The sequence below is a fragment of the Hermetia illucens genome, chromosome 1 (assembly GCF_905115235.1).
Source record: "Hermetia illucens chromosome 1, iHerIll2.2.curated.20191125, whole genome shotgun sequence".
In the NCBI taxonomy this organism is placed as follows: Eukaryota; Metazoa; Arthropoda; class Insecta; order Diptera; family Stratiomyidae; genus Hermetia; species Hermetia illucens.
The window spans coordinates 75,829,078-75,852,827 of record NC_051849.1 but is presented as its reverse complement, the minus strand read 5'-3'; the positions used below and the strand labels follow the sequence as shown (position 1 = coordinate 75,852,827).

At 35.2% G+C, this 23,750-nt stretch overlaps 1 protein-coding gene across 2 annotated transcripts in view; it reads right to left on the bottom strand.

Moving 5' to 3' along the window:
• Positions 1 to 439: 439 nt before the first annotated feature.
• Positions 440 to 23,750, bottom strand: part of LOC119647289 — a 751,009-nt gene continuing 727,698 nt past the window's right edge. The window contains exons 11-18 of one of the 2 annotated variants that reach the window (XM_038048193.1): positions 14,757 to 14,858; positions 14,431 to 14,700; positions 8,861 to 8,955; positions 6,699 to 6,790; positions 6,193 to 6,409; positions 1,597 to 1,732; positions 1,297 to 1,473; positions 440 to 1,183 (exon numbers count right to left, since the gene is read on the bottom strand). In XM_038048193.1, the coding sequence (XP_037904121.1) occupies positions 1,066 to 1,183; positions 1,297 to 1,473; positions 1,597 to 1,732; positions 6,193 to 6,409; positions 6,699 to 6,790; positions 8,861 to 8,955; positions 14,431 to 14,700; positions 14,757 to 14,858 (1,207 nt within the window). In that variant the 3' untranslated portion in view covers positions 440 to 1,065. The remainder of the gene's footprint in view (positions 1,184 to 1,296; positions 1,474 to 1,596; positions 1,733 to 6,192; positions 6,410 to 6,698; positions 6,791 to 8,860; positions 8,956 to 14,430; positions 14,701 to 14,756; positions 14,859 to 23,750) is intronic. The other variant, XM_038048194.1, reaches the window with a different exon arrangement.

Sequence of the window (23,750 nt, the reverse complement as noted above, 5' to 3'; positions counted from 1 at the left end):
AGAAAGATTTGATATAAATTTTGCCGAATTTAAGTATCTCGATTTACGGGGATGATATCAAATTGACATTCCGACCAAAATTAATTAATCTCCTAAGGAGAAGGGCGAACTTCCTAATATTTCGGCAATATCGATGAGCGATCAGATCAGAAGCATGTAAATGCGATCATTTTGATTTTTAAATTTTTCCCATTTTCAGGTACTAAGCATTCAACTTCATGCTATCTAAATGTTATAAATTGCTCATTGTATTTGTTTTTGTTTTTCCGTTAAAATTGTTTTTCAATTTATAATTTTTCAAAGTAAAGACATTCTAATTGTGGACCAGTACAATACGGAATAAATATCGAAATATCTAATTAAAAAAGCGATTTAAGGGATATATTAGTAAATACAATTTTCACATGTTAGCTAGTTCGAGATAAAACAACATTACGTATTTAAATTTAATTCTTTTATATAAAAATCATTATGGGTCTTATTTTATAAATACCAACTAAAATATTCTTGTTTATCACCGCTTAATCTTAAACGTAGTACATAAGGGTATAAAAAATCTCTTTCGTTCTATATAATAAATTTAAAGCTATACCTTAAGTCATATAATACGCATAATTCAGAATATTTACATTCTATCAATACATACAAAATACATTTAAATTTTCTCGTTCGAAACAACACAAACAAAAAATATGACTAATTAGTTATGGTCAACTTCCTCAAGTTTTTGTAACAATTTGTCTAAGTTTGCTTTGTTGTTCGTCGTTTAATGTGAAAAAAGATAATTGGAATTAATGAAAAATGAAAATAAAACATTTTAACGAATATAATACATTTAAAAAAGTGTGTGGAATACTGCTAAACGCAATTATTTTTGTCCATATAATGTACATATTTAGGTATGAACGAACATTATTCAGTTGTCTGGTGGCATCTTAATTCGAAACCAAAGTTAAGATCAACCTGGTAATCGCTGGTGCGAAAGACCTTGTCACGATTTAAGTTACGCGCTGTAGGTAAACAACACTCTGTTTTCATGATTTCTCGTTCATTTGTTTTTCTTTTTTACAGTACATGAAGGTTTTCACAGCTTTTTGATTTTGAATCACGTGCCCATACTCGTCCCAATAATCCTTTCACTTTAAGACTAGCCGATGTCCGGGATCCGCGGTATTTTCGTGGGCTGTAAGGATTTAAATCAAAAGCTTAGAAATAAAGTACAATAGTATAATGAGGGACTACAATCAAAATATTCGTATTAAACCCAGTCTTTTATTAATAAGAAAATTATCTCACCTGCTATGTGCACTGCCAGGTGGAGTATTGAATTCTGAAATAAGATTTGTTGGCGGTCCCATTGGTGTGCTAGGATTCGTTCCTCCATTACCAGTTAAGCAAGCAGTTGCCGCAACACCCAACGGTGAGCAAGCTCTTCGTTTTGACTTTCGGCACGATCGTTTTCTAAATAAATCCCTGAAAAAAATGAAGGAAAACAAATAAGGTGGTTTGTTTGTGCCATATTATAGTTTGAAGAAAAAAAGAATGAGATAGGGACTGGTATATTTTCTCATATCATCAGGCATTGTATGAAGTTACCTTGACTTTTCTGGATTTTCCAGTTTCAAACGAATCTGTGTTAAAAGTCCAACTAGGAGCTCATCAACGTTATGATTAATACCAACTGAAGTTTCGATAAATTTGCAATCATAGGCTGTAGCCATCGCTTTACCCTCTGCAAAGAAATAAAAAATAGACATTTCTTAATTGTAATAATTCATAAATTGAATTGAACTATATAACAATTATGTCAATATGGCAGAGAGGGGTATCAAATAAAGAATCTGACTATATCTTGCGTGGCGTGAAACTTGGAACAAAATTGGGAATAAAGGCAAGGTAATGGTTTGTCTTCAAAGTTTTGTGCTAAACAAATCAATTCAATATCTATCTGTCCGTCTGTCTGTCACACGAGATTTACTCCGAAGCAGTTGGAGAAATCGTTACGAAATTTGAGAATATTTGGTCTATTAATCGCTACATGCGCAATGAGTGGCATCATTTTGTGCTGGATTTAAGGGGGGAGCAATTTTCTCCACTGAATATGGTAATGTGAGTATTAAATGAAAGGGCTCAACTAGTACTTCTTAGAAATGGTATTATTTCTGATATTGGGTAAAAGGTAGGCGAGTGAGGACTCAAAATGTGTTCCCCAAAAAGTGAAACAGGTTTCATTTTTAAAACGTACCCACCCGAAAAATTTGTAAAATTCACAGTGATGCATGTATACAATATCTAGGCCACAAGATACATGTCATTACGATATCTGCTCAAATAAAGTGAATAATAGCATCTAAATGGCGTAGTTAGAGTTTGAAGGAATATTAAGAATTTTCAGTTAATATATGTACAAGTGGAAACATGTGCATAAAAGTTCCTCATACAATATGAACACAAAACGTTTATACCTGAAGCGTCTAGCTTTCTGTATTCCGGTTTTGTGACTTTTCGTAACAACAATATTTTCCAGCAGCTAGACTAAAGCCTTTCACAATAAATGGCAGTGGATCCCTGGAATGTGCGAACATCCAGATTCTATGCAACTAGATTTTTGCTCGTAACGTGCGAATGAAGAAGCAGCCTTTGTTGAAGGAGGCAAATGTAAATAGGTGATTATTGACTTTACATCCATCAACGAACGTGCTCCTTCAACATTTGCTTCATTAATTAATTGCCTTAACTGGGGATAAAGTAGAATAGTAGAGCCAATTTTGGCCGGGCTTGTACTATATATTATTTCGTCGTCCTTAACCTATGGGCATATAGGGGAGCAGGATTTCTAAACTTAAATTGCACAAATTATGCGTCAATAACACGAAGACTGCGTTTAAGGCACATTTTGACAAAAAGTCTTTAGGTGAGTCAGAACTGATAATTGAATGCCTGCGGGTAAACAGCAAGAAGAGCATCTAAATATTAGCCACGTACCTGTTGCTATTAAAAGGTTTAAAATAAAATAACTGGTGAGATGGGGAGTATTAAAATGCGATCCCAAAGAAGAATGAAACTTATTGTTTACAACTAGAAAGCTCGGTGAACTTGACGGGTGATTCTAATCTGGTTTTCTCTTGTTCCAAATAGAGTATAGAATGTCGGAGATTGTAGAGAAAGTTGCCATTTTGACGAGCAAAATTGCAGCTGCCATCAAGATATTGCCAAATCAGAGGTTAATATCTATTTCTAAGTCAAATAAAGTTTTGCGTTTGAAAACTTTTGTCCTTCAGGACATTCCTTCTAACTAATAGTGGCAAGTTTTTCGAACGGAGAATCAATAAGAGATTGCTTCCGATTGCCGAAAAGAAAGATGATCCCTCTGAAAATTAGTTCTGACTTAAAAAGACCTCATGTCTGTAACCGACATAGCTAACCCACCATTGGCTTTGAGAAGGATATTGAGCTAACATTTCTTGCACGTCTCCATCGATTTTAGCCAATTACTAAAAGTTATAGTAATATACTATTATTAACTTTATTTGTACAGATATCAGTATGGAAGGTATTTCGGAGCCCAGGTACCATATAGTGGCAGCCTCTTGATTTTTTTTAGATTTTTCGGTTGGGTAGTTCCTGAGAAATGCCCTTAAAGGAATGATCACTTTCAACCCCCCGAACTCCTCACCTTTTCGGCAAATGTCAAAACTAAGACCGGCTTCGAAAAGTATTAACCGAGACCTTTAATTTGATACTCCACATGACTATATTTGATGAAAAAATGTACACCCCTGTTTTGTATGTATGGGGGCCCCCCTTAAATGCGTCGTAAGAGGATGTAACTCACTGTGAGCGTTCACAGTTCCCATCTTTCTACCAAATTTGGTGTCAATCGCTGTAACCGTCTCCGAGAAAAATGCGTGTGACGGACAGAGAGACAGACAGTAAACCATTTTTTTGAGTAAACACAAAACCTTAAAAAAGATAGACAGACAGCAAACTTTTATACTGAACACAGGAGGTGGAAGGAAACGTTTGGGTAGAGACTCTGGGTTATATGTAATATTAGCTTGTTTTCTGGCCTTTCTAATTTTCATCTAATTACCATTCCCTCATCATGGAATGCAAAGATGAATTCTGAGGCTTTAGAAAGATTATGTAAATCATATTTTGGTATTTCCTGTTCACTCCTTAGTGGAGTATAGGGCATCTTCAGTTTCACCATCGTTACACTTAACGTTTTGCCAAGTGATAAGCTTACAGCAGCGAGACAAACACAAAATGAACACAGACACCCATGACGACTGGAATTCGAACCCATACCAGCGAGATGGAGAAGCTGGCGTTATTCATTTTAATGTGCTACTATGATTCTGTTACTGGTTCCTGTAACTTCGTTAATAATAGCAGGATTTCCACCAAACTTTCCAATACCCCTATTTCCTATTATCGCCTATTATGATTAACTTAAAGGGGAGTTCGTAATAAATTGGCAAATTCTAGTAATATCTATATTACTATTAGCTATATTTTAGTAGATATCGAGATGCATAGTATTTTGAGGTCTACTTCTATATTATTCTGATTTTTCAGTTTTAGCAGTTGAATAGTTTCTGAAGATCAGTGGCTGGATTCGGTCGCAAATTCAAGTTTTGCATATATTGAGACACCCAACGTAGAACCATGTCGTCATTCCATACGCGGGAGTCCAAACTTCCAAGATTTCTACTGAATTTCGTGCATGTGGGAAACAAGTAGATAGACAAACATAGGCAGATGGGTAAGCAATAAACGACCTTAACTAGGGTCACTCGTTCTCACAATGTTTGCTTCTGCAGTTGCAACAGAATTTATGGGTCGCTAACTACTCTTTCAACTCTGCCTCCTTTTCACTGCTACTTTGTTTCTAATGAGAATACGCTTCAGTAATCAATCAATAATATGGAATAAAAAGGTGAATAGTGAGTAAATAAGCTTCTTCTTCTACTTCTATTGTTCATAGTTAATATCCGGCCTATCTACTATTGGCGGTAAATCAATCTATTTACAAGAATGAATGAAAGCATCAAACATTCATCGAACAAGGAAAACTTCTTCCAGAATTTCCATTTACCGTCATTTATTAATAAATCAACCATTAAATTCTGTTATATAGTTGTTAATTCAATTTCAGCAAAGCCTTCAATATTTCTTTTACCGTCTGCCCTGTATTACGACTCAATTTTCTTCCGAGCAAAGATCTTCTTCCCTCACCTTGTACAGCTCGCATATGCCTTTCACCAACTTACCTCCACCCCCTCGCCGGCAGAGGCTTAGACAATTCCATCAGATTCAAATGAAATTATAGTGAACAGAATGGTCTGGTAAAGAGATAAAATGCAAAGGATATTGTAGAAGGAGGCAAGAGTGCAGATAGGTTTCTATCTTAACGTATAAAATCAATTATCATGCCCATGGATACGAATAACGCCAATAACGTTTAGTGGATGGCAGTGGAGGTACTGATGGCATTGTAGAAGGGGACACGTTGCCTGGGGGAGCAGATGATTGTCTTTATTTTAAGATTGTTTTGCAATTTTGTATCAACGTTCGATTCATTTTTATAGTAGCAAGTTTGCTTGTTTGTATTTCTGGGAAAATAGATTGCTGCTATGTTGATTCCTTGCTGTTTGATAAAGGATTCTTTGATAAAGCACGTGTTTCAGAAGTAGGTTAGAATAATCATTCGGCGTTTCGTGTTGTACTTTGGTTTATTTTGAAAAGTTTCTGGCTGATCTTTATAAATGGGAAATAATTAATTTCATGCCTGAAGGAAGGAGGTAATCACTTAAAGTAATATTTTCAGCACATGTGTTAAAATAAAGCTACACATGCAGTAAGAGCTACTCGTTTCGAAGTTTACGTCATCCAACGTTATTTCAAGTATTCACATTGAAATTTCAAAGTCTATTTTGTAAGGAATGAGCAAACCACAGAAGGCACATTGCATACAAAATGAACGTGAACAATCTCAACTCATCTCCTTTTAACCGCTTTTTGAAGTAATAAAAGAGAACCATAACAACAAAATTTAACAAACACAAAACATTTACATGAGAAAATTTTCCCAGTACAGTAACAAAGGACTTTCAGGACGTTTGTGACTTCCGGACAAGTAATTAAATATGAAATTTGGAAAATATATGTAAATGTAGTATTACATACCATCTGAGGTAACAACTCGACTTCTTGCCAGGTCCGCTTTGTTGCCAACTAAAATCACTGCCTTTTGTGCTATATTTTCTGTTGTCCACAATGTTTGTAATATCCTTTCAGCTAACATAAAACTTCCTCGATCTGCTGAAGAATATATTACGCAGTAGCCGTGTGGGTCGTAGCTAGACAGGCAATTTTCTGGCTGTAAAAACAATAAAGCGGGTGACTTTTATGAGGTATTATATATGTAGTGTTGTAAATTGGACCTAATTAAAGTCAAAAATATATGTACGTATATATATTAGTGTTATGCTAAAATCGTTTCGTTTAACGCGTTGATTTATCATCAGCGTGACCAATTAAAGGTAACAATAACGATTTACTTTTGTGTTTAAAATAGATAGGACGAAGAGCACAAAGGAAAATTTATTTATGGAAATCGGATTACTTTTATTTTGTCTTATATAAAATGGAGTAGTTATATTACAAGCAGAGAAACTGTCAATTATCCTTACCGTCATATCTGCATATGCATGGTCAATAAAAACTAATTCAGACTCTTCACCACTGAGAAGAACTGACACTGATTTCTCTCCGGAATCATCATCTGCAAAAAAAATAGTTTTATGTAAATAAAAGCAAATATGGAAATCATAAATTCAATCTAACAGAATTACGAAAAATTACTAGACAAATTTAGTTTGTTTAATATAATAAGTTCGTTACAGCCATATTAATTTAATTTTAAGAAAGAAGAAAGTAAAGTTTCCAATAAGCGCTCTAAAGTTGGTGTGTTATTTTATTAAATTTTAGTAAAGGTGCTTAAAAAACTGTCAATTCTAAATATGCCATACCCGTAGTGAAAAAATGTTAAAAGTATTGATAAATCAGATTCTGGTTGAATTGATAAGTATGTGTATTATTGGAGTCTAATGTGTGAATTGGAAATCTAATAAGTTTTTGAAGATTTTTCGAAGTGTTAATTTTAATATACAATAATTTCAAGAGAAAATATATTAATGACTTGGAGAGCCACGTGATATGTGTTATAAATAAAAAGATTTCTTAATGTTCTTATGATAATATTATGTGGAGGGGGGGGGGGGGGGATTGCTGGAGATAAATTGATTCACTCTTCTACATTCGCAATGTCGGGAAAGAGAGTGCCTGTGAATCACAAGAGAGGCGACTGAAAGGGTATAGATACTTAGGAGTTCTGATTCAGTTCCGTAAAGACACTTAATAAGGTTAACTGTATCGATTGTATTAAGGAAACTTAGTGAAATGAATAATGTACTATCCGTTAAAACAGGAATTGTAAAATGTATTGAAATTCACAATGAAATCGTAATTTGAAGACCTTCAGTATGAATATGTTAAGTTTAAATTGGTGGGAAATGATAATTTCATGAACAAAAGGATGAGAAGAGGAGATTTCTACAATTTGGTATTATATGAAAAGAAATTCCCTTCTTGTGAATCACAGATAATTACAAAGGGGGTTTGTTTCAGAGGGAAAAAATTGCATCCGTGAATCTCGAAATTCACTTATTATATCTCACAAATTAGCCATATCACAGAAATTCAAAATATTATGGAATCTTCAAAAGCTTATTTATCTACAAAATAATTAGAAATAGCATTCGAAATTTTAAACTAATAAATCTAAAATTCCATAGTGATAAAATTTTGAATTATCAAGCATATTTTCTTCATGAAAATAATCCAAACTTTTCTAATTTAAATACTAAAAAAAATAGAAAAATTAATATGTGAGAACAGATTCGAAAAATCGAATTGAACTGGAATTTGTTTTAAGAAAATTAAACTTCTTTATGTGTTACCATCTGATGCTTTATCGATCTGAATTTTGATATCAGTATTACCTAAGAGTGTATGAGAATTGAAAGAAAAGAAAAATTGTACATCTTAATTTTAAACTTAGTTATAGCTTTGAATTTTATAGGAAATCCATTTAGACATCACTATGAATAAAGGAATATAATTAAAATATAAAGACAATATAATAAAATTAAATAAAATCCCAGGTAGAGTAAATGATCAGGGAGTTTCTGAATATATGTATATTTACGAATTTTCTTCAGTTGTAAGTGAAATTTCAAGCTTGAACCCGTTTTAAACGAGCTCCAAAAATGTCACCATTTATTTTAAAATTAATTCAAAGGACAATAAAAGTTTATAACTTGTGTGGTTTATGGTAGAAAAATAATTGGAGTGATTCAATTTTTGAAGTATTATATATTGTAGTTTCAAACATAATGTTTGGATACTTTAATCGACTCCCAACATATGATAGTATACGGGATGCATTGTTGTACTTAATGTTTCTACTTCCCTTGCTATCGTTTGCAAATAAGAGCAGCTAAATTAAATGTCATATTGAGTTTCTAGGCGTTAATTATCTAATGAAAATGTTTTAATTTCATTAAATGCAGTTAAGGGTATAATGACTGCTGTTTTCTAATTTGGTAATAAATTATTTCAATTCATTTATATATTCATGATAATTGTTATTATTTGTTTTCAGCAAAAATAAAAACAAACTTAAAGTATATCATTGTCTTTTTAAATTAAAGTATATTTAGTTTTATTACTTGCAGTTGCATTACAGGTGTTAGCGAATTATCAACTGTGACAGATAATATATAATACATACCTATACTAGTATCATAAGCGTGAAGATATTCAGACGTCATGAACTGAGAAACTAAAGAACTTTTTCCTACAGCAGCATCGCCTAACATCAATACTCTGGAAAGAAATCAATAAATACAATGATAAAATGAAAAGTTGTTACAGTTTTAATATCCCAACATAAATCGGGTAAGATTATCGAATCTATTTATGATAATTAATTCTTTGGGACTTTATTGAATTCAATCATAACAATGAATTCGGTAGTGATGATAATATAAAATCATCCCTCAACAAATCAGTCCTATCAAAACTCATTCAATTCTGAGGAAATTGATGAACATTGATATTGGTGAATTTCAACAAATATATCAATATGAATTTGGACCGGAAATTTGATCCCTAGAGACAACAGAATTCATAGTGTGGGGGAAATACAGTTGAGGGAGTGGATGTTGATTCTATTGTATTTGTTAAATTCATCAGAAGGCCTAGCACCGCAAGTGAAATGATGTCGGAAGTGAAATGATTCCACTTGAATAAATAATAATTAATGCAGATTCTGGAATAATGGATCATTAGATATTATGGGAGCAGAAATAATGTAATTTGATATCAACTTTCAGGGACTTATGTTGAGTTATTTCCTTTATTTATTTTTGTATCTTTGAATGCAAGGTAAAAAAGAGACACTTCATTCAATCTCAAAGTATCTATATTAGGTAGTATGCCTCATGCTGGTCGCATTTCACGGAAATATTAATTAGTATACCCAGCTCAGTGCGAGCATGTACTCTTCAGATATTAATTTTCCTAAGTTGCCTAAAAGGTAAGACTTTTGAGTATATCCAAATAGATCTGTTTTGGCCATGATTTCCTTCTTCGTCATGAACCGTTGTCGTCCACTGATCCATTTTGTTAAGCTCGGAAATAAGAAAAGTCAGCGGGAGCTTTTATTCTATGCTGTCCCTTAATGAGCGAGTATACTATTCATTTTCAAATGAGGGGGTTCATTCCTAATTTAATGACTATGTGTAATATTGCCCAGTTACTGTTTTTCCGTTTTCGAAGTAATCGGTTTAGATGATTTCACGTGTATCGCAGGAAATTGTGGCCATAATTTTGATCCGTCGTCGGTCAATTAAAACCATATTGCGGATTTTATTACCAATTTCGGGAGTAGTAACATCCACTGGGCATCGCAAACGATGTTCATGTTTACATTTATTAAATATAAACAGTTGAAAACACAGAAGCAGATGCGCCATGAATTTCGTCCAACGAAGCATTAATTTTTTCTAGTGTTAAACCCTAGAAGGATAATCAATCAAGAAACAAGTCGGGAAACCGGAAGCTGGGCGCTTCAGGTATGAAAGGTTTTGTTTGCTTCTTCTGTGAGTATATTTGAGTGTTGAACTATCCCATTTGTACGTAGCCCGTTATGTATATGCATTTAGTATGTCAGAATTAGTACTTCGGGTTGTAAATTTTCACGGTAAAGACAACTTTGAGCTACTGTAACTTTGTTACTTAGTATGATTTTGGTCAAACTTGGGAATAATATGCTTCATATTATATTTTATACTACTACCAAGTTCTATAACTCTGGGATAAACTTAGGGAGGCTTTTACTCAATTTTCCCAAAAATATTGTAATATACTATTATTAACTTAATTTGAACAGCTATCGATATGGAGAGTATTTTGAAGCTTGGGTACCATATAGAGGCAGCTTCATTCATTTTTCCAGATTTTTCGGTTAGGTAGTTTCTGAGAATGGGTCCGTTAAAGACATCACTCCTCCCACTCCCCGCCTTTCTAACAGATCTCGAAACTAAGACCGGCTTCGAAAAGTACTATTCGAGACCTTTCATTTGATACCCCTCATAACTACATTCGGTGAAAAAAATTGGTACATCCCCCTTTTACATGTATGGGGACCCCCCCGTAAATTCAACCTAGAAGGATATCACTCACTGCATGTCTGGGGGTCCACTGGTCCCACCTGCTCACCAAATTTCGTGTCAATCGGAATAGCTGTTTCCGTGACAAGCAGACAGACAGACATTGAACCGATTTTAATAAGGTTTTGTTTTACAAACATCTTTTAAGATATAGTATGAGCACGGGTGAATAATTCCTCGGGGAAGGATCGATTTGTTTGCCACAGCTTAAATGGGATGCGTTCACTAACCATTGAGAACTTAATTGCTTGAGGAAAACTTTCACAGAAATGTGTCAACCTTTGAAATCAAATTGTAAATATGAAGCTTTAGGGTGGATGTAATATTACGAATGGTTCTCATAATAGAAAATTATCCTCGTCCAGAAAGAAGTCCGACTTGAACTAGAATTAATGGGGCTTAAGAATTAATAGGGACTCCTCAGAAAGAACGTCTGGTCACCTGAAGGTACTTGATAGTTCCGAAGACATCATTCTTTACTATTCACATTGCTTTTATGTTGGGTTTCTTACTCAACAATTGTAAACCCTTGTATGTTCTTCTGAACATTTCTCTCTAGGGCTCCGGAATTAACTGATACCATCGTGAGTCGCTTTAACAGCCTCGCGTTGAAAGACGAAATGTATTTGGTTGAGGGAAACTTAAAATTATTAGGCGATAACGGCTTTACGGTTTCTTACCTGCGCAGAGGCAAATGACAGACGTTGCCTCACCTCTGCCCTGGGAGCAGCGTGACCGAAGTGGCTCGCAGATGTTAAGTGCTCCTTTATATAATTCGTAGAAAAGAACATGACTACGAATTATATTGAGCGTAAATCCGCCCATAATTTGGGCCAAAGTTTCGTCCCCTAGTCCCTATTATTGAATGCTTGGGTGCTGCCCTAAACGAGGGGTCCGTGGACCGAAAAACGTGAGAGTGAGTTGCTCTTAATTTGATCCGGTCCAACATCAAGTGGATGTGGACTTAGGATCCCTCATTATCCCAAACAATAATCTAGCTTTAGCCTAGCTTAGGCTCAAACTATTGGCGGTTAAACTTGGATATAATTCGCATCCTTGTTGTGTTTTTGTGAACTTTCGGTCACACTGCATCCAGGGTAGCGGTGAGACAGCGTCTGATGAGTTGTCGCTGCCCTGGACGAAACCGTTAGTCCCTAAACTTAAAATTAATTTGCCGAAGTCGAAAGGCAAAAATCTTTATGAAAGTTGCAGAGGCCAACATGCAAATTTTACTAGAGATTTTAACAGGCATTTCCCCACAAATAATTGCCTAGCAAAAAGTGGATAGCTGGCTTGCCACAGATTGTAGTATGAATTCTTTTCCGTGATTCCTCTGAATGGGTAAGCGAAAATGCGCAAATCATGAATAGCAAATAATCTATTCAGCTTGCTCAAACCCAACTGTGATTATTTAATTCGCAAAAAGTAAATTCAAGACAATCAAGTACCAATAACAATTATTATAGCAAAATTTTTCTCGAGTGCATAGTCTACCAAGAGAATTTAGACATCAACTTCTTACCCCCTTCCATTCAACTGTAATGTTCATCCGGAGTTTAAAACTTTGACTCATGTATGTAAATTTCCCTTAAAAGCTAATTGATAAGGGTCAAATTAATTATTTGGCCGAATCTTAGAATTAAGGAAGGCACGAGCGGCAATCAATTTGAATCTTATCAATTAACTTCTAAAGGATATTTGCATACATGTGGCAAAGATTTAAATTTTCGAAGAATGCTACAGTTACAGATTTCTAATCACGTTTGCGTTCAGGATTTATTTTTACCGAAATTAAAAGAGGTGCACCGGCTGTTAATTAAGTTAATTTTTCTTCTGAAATGAAAACCCGTTTTTTTGGTTTTATTTCGGGTTCAAAAGATTTTTTGTCTGTATTCCCTGGAAATAAATTGCACTTTTTATTGTGAAAAAAGTTTATATTCGCATCATTGAAAGTGAGCCATTGATCCATTCAGAAAGCCACTAATTTCAGATTCGTTTGTCTCAATCACTTAAATCTTTCTGCTTTACCTTTGATTTGTAGTCATATCGGTTCATTATAGATATAGATATATTTTTGAGTATAACATAGGGAATTTTCGGGTCAAAATGCATGCAGGTGTAACAGGTTTTGCTCTCGGAATCTATTCAACTGGAATAGTTGCCAATATGTTTTTCATCCCTACCGTAATAGTACGTTTATCTCCCTGTTGACTCCGTTGGAGTATAGGGCATTCGTACCATCAGACTATGCTTTGGTTTCATTATTATCACACTTAATGCTGAGCAAGTGCTAAGCTCCCAGCAGGAAGAAAAATACAAGATGAACATAATGATTGCAAACATTGATGACGACTGGGAGCCGAACCCATGCCAACGAGATCGACAGGCCAGCGCTCAACTCCCAATCATCGCGCCATGACAGTATGCGGTATTGTACCAGAAGTAAGTTGCAAACGCCAGTATGAAAATATCATTTTACGTAATACTAAAAAATTTAAATCCTAGCAATATAAAAAAAATTATCAAGTCGAAATCATGTAGTCGAATGACAACTCCTGAGAGTACGTCTCGAGAGCGCACTATCAGGGATGGCCCCTTAAAAGGAGTATTTTGCATTTGCGGGGTTATTGTTGTAGCGCAGTCTTTTCGTTCGCTTAGTAATCATAGCTTCTGAATGGCCTTTAAATTGTAAAATTTAGTCAGAATGGTTCGAAGTCCAGACAAACAGAATATTTTCCGTTATATTAATTGGAAAATTTCCTTGAATTTGTCTTCTGGCGTAAATGTCATAGTCATACTTTTAATACTTTAATACAACCGCAACCATCAAAATCGAAAAATCTCAAATCAATTTCCAATCCATTTATAATTTGTATGGAATATGACAGTCAAATAAAACCCCTATTGCAATGAATTTACCGAAATTTTGATTGATGGTTGGGAAACCTATACATAAACAAGTGGCCAAGAAGTTGAGAGGAGAAAAGTTACGACGAAATAAATTGCAATATAATTTCCCAGTCTTCAGTTTATTTCTCTTTTTAGCGGAATGATTAATGGTTTCAGTGATGGCGGCGATGTTTTAGCTGTGTAGCAGGTCGTCTAGTCATATATAAATATAAATGCGGAGCTACGGTTCAAGGGAACCTTCGAACGATGGAGTCCTGAGCTTCAAGCATTTTACTATTCCTGGTTGTAAGGCTGATGGTTAATTTGGTAGAAGTTTAGTATAAAAAATGGGTAGCAAAGGATTCATTTTTCATCCCATAAAAATTCTAGTCATTGCAATGGTTGCGTTTCCATTCCTCCCGTCTGCTCCGTTAGTTCCTGGTCGGGAAGATGAATTGACTTTTTCGTCTGTTAGGGTAATAGTTGAAAGTGATGGAGTTAATGGCCCGTTGATGAAGAAGGAGTCAGTCGAGGGTAAATGGTTGAAATAAAACTAGAGATTGTCAGAAATATAAAATGATCTAGAACCATTTTAGTGCTATTATATGGTTGCTGATAAAACAGACAATCTGCGGGTTTTGAGACGTTTAGTCAGCGAAATGAAATTGCTGATTTTGTGATATAATTTTATGAGGTGAAGAGATAATTTTACCCAAAAGAAGTGAAGTTTCTTTCCTACCTATATGGTCCGTTTCCTGGATTTGATGTACTACTCTCCCTACTTGATGCCAAACTGCAAGTAGCTGATGTTCGTGCCGAACCAACCACAGGAACTTGATTAGCTGTTAGGTGTTCTGTACTGGAATTCGAACTGGCTACACTATTGTTGGAGCGGCTACGTCTGCTCTTCAGGGAATCGCCACGGTTTACCACTCCTTTTCCGGTTATTGAGAAATGTCTTAGCCTGTAGTATTCCTCCTCTACTCCAGTGTTGGGCATTGAAGCCACCCTGGTGAAAATAGTAAATGGTCAGTAAAAAATGTGGTAATTTAGTTAGATTTTTACCTGGACCGTTGTTGTGGAAGGCTCAACTGATTTGGTCGACCAGAAGCACGACTTCCTGGAGTTTTTACTGACTGCGATCGGCAATGGTGTGGCGATCCGTATCTGTAAATAGGAGAAAAATTGTTTCTAAGTTTATAACGTCAAATCCGTTTTGAAGGAATTAAATACAAAATTTCATCACGATGAAAATCCTTTCGTTAAATCGCAGTGTAAACGGTGTAATTACTTGTAATGACTTAAGTTATTTGACCATTCTGAGTGACTGTAGTCGACTTATTGAAGCTGCACTGAAGTATGTCGTCGATACACCTTTGTTGCGGAATGGGGGGGGGGGTTGATGCTTGCGTCATTTAAGAAAACCTACCCGTGCCCTTAACTTAATGTTTAGGTTTCCACGGAAAGTTGAAAAAAGAAACGGTTGGTACCTATTGGAAGTAAAACACGCGAGTTAAAACTGGATGTAAAAGCACGTGAAGCCGTAAAACTCCTGATCGATAAGGAAGATCCACAAGGATCACATCTTTAATCGATGCTTTTTCTGGTTCAGATGTCCATGATTTTGTGGTCTTTGGGGTTTCCAACCTGCCCTTGTATTTTCTGGTCTAAATATTGGGGGACGCCCCTTATCTAATGTGAGTTTCGCAGCTGAAAAAGGGGGTTAGGAAATTGGAAAGTCTCGAGAGAGAAAGAGATACAGAATCCAAATCCAAATCCAAAAAACTTAATGTGAGGATTTCAGGACTTTTCCTACAATCCGTTACCGGCTACTTGCTATTGGAGGTTGGTTTCTAAACGCACATCAAAACTAATAGGTAATTTCACAAATAACTAAAATAAAAAAATAAAATTGGTCGGAAAGGTCGTTGAATATGAAAAAATTTCGGGTTTGTTTATTTTATTTTGCGTATCCATTTAATCTGCCTTTTTTATACTGATGTAATAATGAATGGAAAAAGACAGTACTTAACATTTTGAGTACATTTCTAAAGCGAGATAATGACTTTTTATGGGAATCACCCAGAATTGACAATAAGATTGACTGACAGGAGTGTGGCAGCCACGAACGAAATTTCAAGAACGCTTAAAATAAGGAATAAGACACAAATATGTTGTTGTAGTTTCCGGACCCCTAAAGAAATGTGCACATCATCATCCTTACCATTTGCGTACTTGCAAAGAATACCATATTTTATGTGGATACCATTTGAGCACTCGCATGGAATTCCATATCAAGGTGGGTACAGGAGGCATTCTACACTTATGAGGTAAGACGGTTGCATCATGCATTCGAGGCTATGAAAACTTTATCATTTCCACTTATGTGAATATTCGAATAATTTGCTCATTAAATAAATATAACTTTCATTATCAAGCTAAAATTCAGGCTCCATTGTACTATTTTCCGTTCGCTACATAAGTAGAACTACAAATTCATATCATAAATAAAAAACAATGAAATGCGAAAATTGCATTCCTACTTCAGCACAAAACGAACAAAGGATGTGCACTACAAAAATTAACGAGTGCACTAAATATATTCTGACAGAATAGTAATTAGCAATAGCAAGCATATCCACACGCAATCCCGAATCCTGAATTTCTAGCAAGCAAGGCTCTCTGTCCAGTATCTACATTTCTGAAGGTAGTCGTTAATTTTACGAAAATTTCATTGAAAGTATTAAGGTTGCGTGCAAATCTTCAATTAGCCATTGCATCGAGAAGGTTAAAGAGTTTGTTGCTGAAAGTATCGCAACCAGTACTCAGTGGTTGCAATACGTGCATGGTATCCATTGTGAGGAAAATCCATTAAACGAATAAGAGGTCATGCACACATCTGTTTAAATAGATTTTTAAATGGAGGTGATTTGCAGGATGTGCTGCTGTTTATCGGGCGAATACAATGTTATTTTGTTACAGTTGAACCTTCGCAATTTTGTTCCTTTTAGAATTATTGCTCATAATTTGTGTAGATGTACCGAAAAGCGTATCTTGTTTGTGTTTCCATATGAAATATCCTTCACTGGAGCTTATCTAGAATCGCAGGTTATGCAATTTTGCTTCATTTTAAGGTTACTGAGAGCACACAGACTTGTGGAGTTTTTAAAGGAGCATGGTTCCTATTAGTTTGTATAAAGGATACTAATCCTTATTCGAATGAAGTTTTCATGGAATTTTTTCTGAGTTCATAGCATTGATTCAGACAACCGTGTTATTCTAAACGCAAACATTCGAAATAAAGTAGGGCTGACAGTAACTTGAGGAATTTGGTGCATCTCTCAAAGTTTTCAATGAATTGATATTAGATTAAATTCTAAATTCTTCGTCTTCTTCTTCTGGGGCACTACAATTCGATGTTGATCCTTGGTAACCCAAAATTAAAAATATATTTCGCCGGACTGGTGCAATAGTAAATCAGACGTATCTCCAGTAAAATTCAATTAAAGGTTTTAGTTGGTGGAATGGAACTGTTATAGTTTTTGCAACTTCCCACAACCTACCCCGTTTTCACCATTTCGAGGGAATAAAAGTAAATAAGAAGAGCTTGGAGTCACTGTTATAGATGTTAAGCAAATACTAATCACCAACTTCCATTATGGAAATCAAAAATATTTTTTTATTTTTGTCTTTTGACGTATTATTATTTTGGAAGTTTTCTGAACAAATAGACACAAACACTCCTACGGAATTAAACTCTTCCTGCCGAAAATGCCTTGATTTGCATCCCCATTTTTTTTTCACAATTGCAGGAATTCTAGTTCAAAAGTAATAAATTAATCATTATAAAATTTTGAGGTATAATTTTCAATAAAATCTTCAGCTGAATTGAGGTTTATATTCTTAGAAAATAAGTTTGTGATGTAAAATTAAAAGCTTTTTGGTTTCAGATAAAAATTGCAGTTGCTACACCTCCCGTTGGAGAACTCAAGTTACAACTTTCAGTGGAATATTGTCGTGTAACTCCTTTATTTTTAGCTTAAAGTTTTGAAAAAAAAAAATCCCAAAAGTTGTTCCCAATATGAATAATATAATGTCTAAATTTGATTGAATTCCGATTAATCCTTCTAAAAATTTGAAAAAGTACTTGAAAAAAGACTTTCTAATGTGGTGGGAATAATGTTTTTACGCCGAAGCATCATTTGGTCATCTTGTAACCTTTCGGCTTAGGCCATTTTGGGTTAGAAGGCAATGACGCAGTAGGTAAGGCTATAAAAGAAGCAGGAACGCTACTATATTGACCAGAACTTTTTGTGAAAGCGTCTCTTTCAGTTTGTGGAAATTATATTAGGCAAACTTACCAAAATTGGAAAGAAAAAGAAGGGAAATGAACCCAAGCACTCGCAGGAAGCTAAAGATATCTGTGGAGACTGTATGCAGATTCTGTGGAGAGAGTGCTGAAGCATTTCTAAGATAATATTAAGCGCTTGTGTAAAGCAGGGTAAGGCACCCGGTAGAACATCTCAGAATTTCTGCCCTCCCCTTATTACCATTATTATTATCAGCCTTATAGCCTTGTTTAGTGATTTGATGACTTCTTTGCTATTTTATACCGATTGATTTTTTCTTCAGTCTTAACCCCTTCATTTTTTATTTAAGAACCATTTCGCAGGTTTTTTTGGGTGAGCGTGTTTGTCGCTATGATTATTTCCTGGGACTCGTTATCCTCTCTGTGGAGAGATATGTGATTCTGGCTAGTGGGGAATTTCGCATACCTAGGTCTGGAGCCTTTTCTATGATCAACTTGGACTGGAAGGGTCCTTTCTATTCCATTTGTATTTAGTAATATTAACTTCTTTCGATTTCACCCTCAATTGGTTGTCAATTTGTATTTGTTTGTTTACTGACAATAAATTGGCTTTTGTTCGGCAAAACCTTTTGTCTTTTGTGGGAAATTCATTTATTTGCCGGCTGTTTAAAAGTCGACCAAACTTTTTTTGGATGCTATCTTTTTCCTCCAGTTGTGCGCATTTCATGCCAACTTCTATATCCCTGATGATTTCTCTTTTTTTAGGAAGGTTTGTTTTTTAACGACAAAGTTCAGACCTTTGTTAAGTAACTGAAGTTGTGTTTTGGGAGAACTGTTTTAGTCAGTCAGTCAGCTTTCTTATTTAAGATGGCTTTCTGCCGATGTAGGCGTTTAGAGGGCAAGTTCCAATAAGGTAGTGTACCATATGTCACTTGGTTACTCCTTTGTGCAGTATAGGGTTTCAGTTGCGTTAACATCGCCCTTAATACTGTAAAGTGACAAGTCTACAGAATGGAAACATCCATGACGACCTACATATTATCCGTTCAAGGCACCAAATGCGAAATTATTGTCTTGGGAAAACAGGATCTAAGGTTTTAAAGAAAACCTGAGCAAGAATAAGAGAATGAATATTTAACTGACAATAAAAGTAACAAGTCGGAATACCGGAAGCTCGTGCTTCGGGTATAAGGGTTTTGTGTTCATCTTATCTAAGAAATTTCAACGCACATTTTTCTACACGTAACAGCTACAAAACTACGAGACATACGTACATATTACAGCCGGAGATGTTACGCTCACTCTAAACAAACAAACTGCCTATTTTCGAATACTGTACACTTATGGGCACGTATATAAATTGATCGTACCCACATTTCCGATTTACTTCTTATGTCTATCTGAATTAGGCTCTACCCGCAAAGTTCATTAGCACGCATATACTATATACCTACATATACACATGTCTCGTTGGAATAATTGATATTCATATACAAATGATTAAAGAACTAAATCAAAATAATTCTTTTCCACCCAATTCATACGAACTTACTTCGTTTTGGTATTGACGAATTGATATCTGATGATGACGTCATCAGGTTGTAGAATGCACGAAATTCACAAAAAATTGTAAAGTTTTACCTCTTATAACTTTGTCAATAATAGTTGGATTTTCTTCAAACTTGACCAAATTGTGCATTATATTCTTCATTATACCCATGCCAAATTTTGTACTTCTGCGACGAAGGGGGGTGCCGAGTAAATTTCTAAAATGTGGAAATATACTCTTATTAACTTTATTTGTGCAAATATCGGAACCGGATATATTTTGAGGCCTAGATTTCGTAGAGATGCAGTATTGAGATTTTTTTCAGATTTTTCGGTTGGATAGGTTCTGAGAACGAGACCTGTTACACTTTTTGGGGGTCATATTTTGAGCCCTCACTCCACTATGTTTCACCCAATATTAAATATTGAACCAGTTTCGAAAAGTACTAATTGAGACCTTTCATTTGATACCCCACATGGCCACATTTTATGAAAAAAAATGTTGCACCCTCCTTTCACATGTATGGGGAGCCCCCCTTAAACTTAACACAAAATGGCAGCAGTTGTTGCATGTAAAGGGAACGGCAGATCACATACTCCCACCAATTTTCGTGACAATCGGTTCAGCCGTTTCCGAATAAATCGGCTGTGACAGACAGACAGACAGACAGACAGACAGACAGACGGACAGACAGACAGACAGACAGACAGACAGACAGACAGACAGCCAGACTGACAGACAGACAGACAGACAGACAGACAGACAGACAGACGGACAGACAGACATCGAATCGATTCTAATAAGGTTTTGTTTCACACAAAACCTTAAAAATGACAAGAACCACAAACATTTGCCGTTGGTTTGTGCATTCGAATAGGAAAGTTGACTTTTCCTCGAATTGAGCCAAGCTAATTTATGACTCGATTTAGTACTCCAATAACGTGTGCAAGCTTTAAAACTCGAATTTAATAAAGCCTTGAACCTTTAGCTTGTAATCAATTTCAGTCAAACTCAATTGATTAGACCATGAAGACCATACATGAAACGTAATATCAATCAAATTTGAAAATACAGATGCTAGCATTTTTCGCATATTTTCTTAAATAAAAATAAGCAGTTTCATGAAATCGACGATGATGAAGACTACGCATATTCCTTACTACAGATAAATCCACTTTTGATGACGAATCTAAAGAAAAAATTTTTAAAGGCAAAAATACTTTTATGACCAGGAAAAAATTATACGGAATTGCTATTTCCTATTGAAATGAATTGCATCTGCATCCGCAATAAATCAAATCTTTTGATAGAAATGTATCTTCAAGATGTTCAGTCTATTATTAGTTTATTCAATGGCATTTGCCTATGAATAAAGCAAATTGGTCAAAGATTTGAAGCAAAAAGGGGGGGGTGACTCCATTGATACTTGATTGAAAGATATGATAAGGAGGTTTTTCGTTAAATTTAGTCTTGATAATTTCTTATGACATGTCAAAAGTATTCAAAGTGATTCTGTTCGCTCGCCATAAATAAAGAGAATAAAGAAAACGGAAAACCCATATAAGAGCTTCATTAGAGTAATTGAGTCTCGCGCTGAACCGGATTAATTTTATATATAATATTTAAATAAGGTTTCTCTCCAAGTCAGATATTCAAGTCTCAGCTATTTTCAATGCAATTGTAAAGAAAACCTTCTAGTTTAGGATCCTGGGTCTTCTTGTTCTAATAGAAGCGGACGAAAAATATATGCAAAATGAGTCGCAGTTTTAAAGTTATTTCTTAATTAATGAAATATGTAGATCCCCTTTTGCATTGGAGAGTTAAAGAAGTTTAAAAAGTTTGTAATTGTTTTTCCCTGTTTTTATGTGAAATAGATTGCATGTGCTTCTGATAATTTAATGTTATTCCTTCTACCTATGCAGCTCCTTCACGTTGTCCAATAAGTCCTGCCATCAGCTCACTTCTAGCAGGTACCAAAATCCCGTTTAGTTTAAATCGTCCGAATCTTTTATTCTTTATTGTTTTCCCCACGAATTTTTACTTGAAAAAGAACCTTTCCTAATACTGTACAAACAAGAAGCTTTCTTCCTTCTTTAACAATTCGATTTTAGAGAAATGTGATATCCTCAAACGAGGATGATCGATTTCGCACTAGTTACCAAATAAAATGAGATTGGCTTTTAGTGTCCATTTAGTTCGAACTTGAGGACACTTAGAATTTTTTATGTGAAAATGGCTAGGTTGAATTCGTATAATAAAACTGACTGTAAAAAACTCCTCTCTAAGATGGTTTGTCTATGTACATACTCCATTTCTCTGAAGTGTTAGGGCAGAGTCATTGAAAAGGAATAGTCCTAAAAGATTACAGATAGCCTCCGTTCCTCATCGGACTTTTAGAACGTAAATTTTGCATCTTAGACATTATCTTTATGTATTCTTTTGTCATTTAATATCTATATATTTACGAGGAGGTACGTTTAGGACTACACTTAAACACTTCATCTATACTACATATATATTTATAAATTAGTGTCTCGCAGTGATGAAAATTTCAGGCCGAGTAATTAGTATATAATGCGTTTAATATTGATTGGAAGAGTAAGAAAAAACAAAGTTTGGCTTGGGGATGCAGTAAGGCAACTCAAGGAGTAATTGAATAATACCTCGATGCCACTTCTACATTTTGATTACCAGAAACGGTGCTAATGATTTTTCTGGATGAGATAAAAAATGTCCCGAAATCAGACTTCCAAGTACCAAGCATCGATTTTGATAGCCAAGAAGTTCTGCATGAAAACTCTACAAGGATAACAATGTTATATATGAAATTCTGATTAGAAGTATTGAAAAATAGGATCCTAAAATGCGAAATAGTAGGTTTTTTTAGGTGGTTTAAAGGTACCCTTTTACTTTTCGGGACAACATATTTTTTACAAGCCAAATATTTTGAAGGCTTTGTGTAAAACAAAACTTTATTAAAATCGATTCATATATAGAAAATAAACAAAACGTGTTATCCTTGAAGCACCGAGCTTCCGCTTTCCGACTTATTTTTGTATTATTTTTGTTCTTAATTAAAGGCACCGTTTGCATATAATGCAGACGAATTTATTTGGTATTTTCCCAGGAAGTTTGAAATAAAGCTAAGTTAATAAGATTGAATAAATGTTTTTATATTTTAATCTAAGATACCTCTGATGTTTTTCCACCCATGTCAGAACCGAATTCGGGAAGAGCAATCACCTTCGGGCACGTGCGAAACTAGTTTTCAATTGTTACAAATAAGTCAGTTGCCGTATTGTATAATAATAATGAAAACGTGTTCAAGCCTCCAGAAGTTTTTGCTTTGCCAGCTATTAATATGTGTCTTATCAACGTTTGGAATTTTCTTAATACTTTCTGCCAGGCAGTACCCCGGGCGTAGAACAGACGTGCTGCATTTCGAATCGAAAATTTCCGAGGAAGAACAAGGTGTTTGTATGTTCCCAAGTCTACCAATTGGCAATCCTGAAATCATGAAATATGAGAAACCCAAAAGAAAGTTGTCCTGCGGCCAACCTGAGGATGATTGGGTCAGATGTAATGGGTACTATTGCAGCATCCAAGCGTGGGTAGTCAAAAAGTTTGGCAAAGTTACATGCAGTTTCAGAGAAATAATCCTAGAAGTAAATGGTCGTTTTAAATATAGCAGAGAATCGGAAACGCAATTTGGTTATGAGCTAAAGGATTCCGATTTTGTGGATGTCAATTGTCAGGCGTCGTTATGGAGATCTTGGTCTGGAGTCATTGCAGGATTTCGGAAGGTGCACACCAAGTTTGCTGATGAAAACCGAGTACGGATTTTACCGTTTTTAAATGTCGTAATGCTTGGTGTCGGGTCTGTAAGTAGAAGCGGCTTCTTTAGAAAGTTTCCTCAAACTTATAGATATCTTACGAAAAAACTCGATACTCATATTCTCAAAGGATATAATATTGTTGGCGATGGGACTTTGCAGGCTCTCTTGCCAATGCTCGCGGGCAGAAGTGTGCGGGAAATAAAGGAAATAAGTCGAAGTACGATTTTTTCTAAATACGAGAAAGCGTATCATTTTATATGGAAGGATTTCATTGCGCAAGGATACTTAGTCCTTCTAAACGAGGACGAATCTAACTTTCTTAACCCCTATTATGACACGTACATGCTGAAAGATCCATCAAGAGA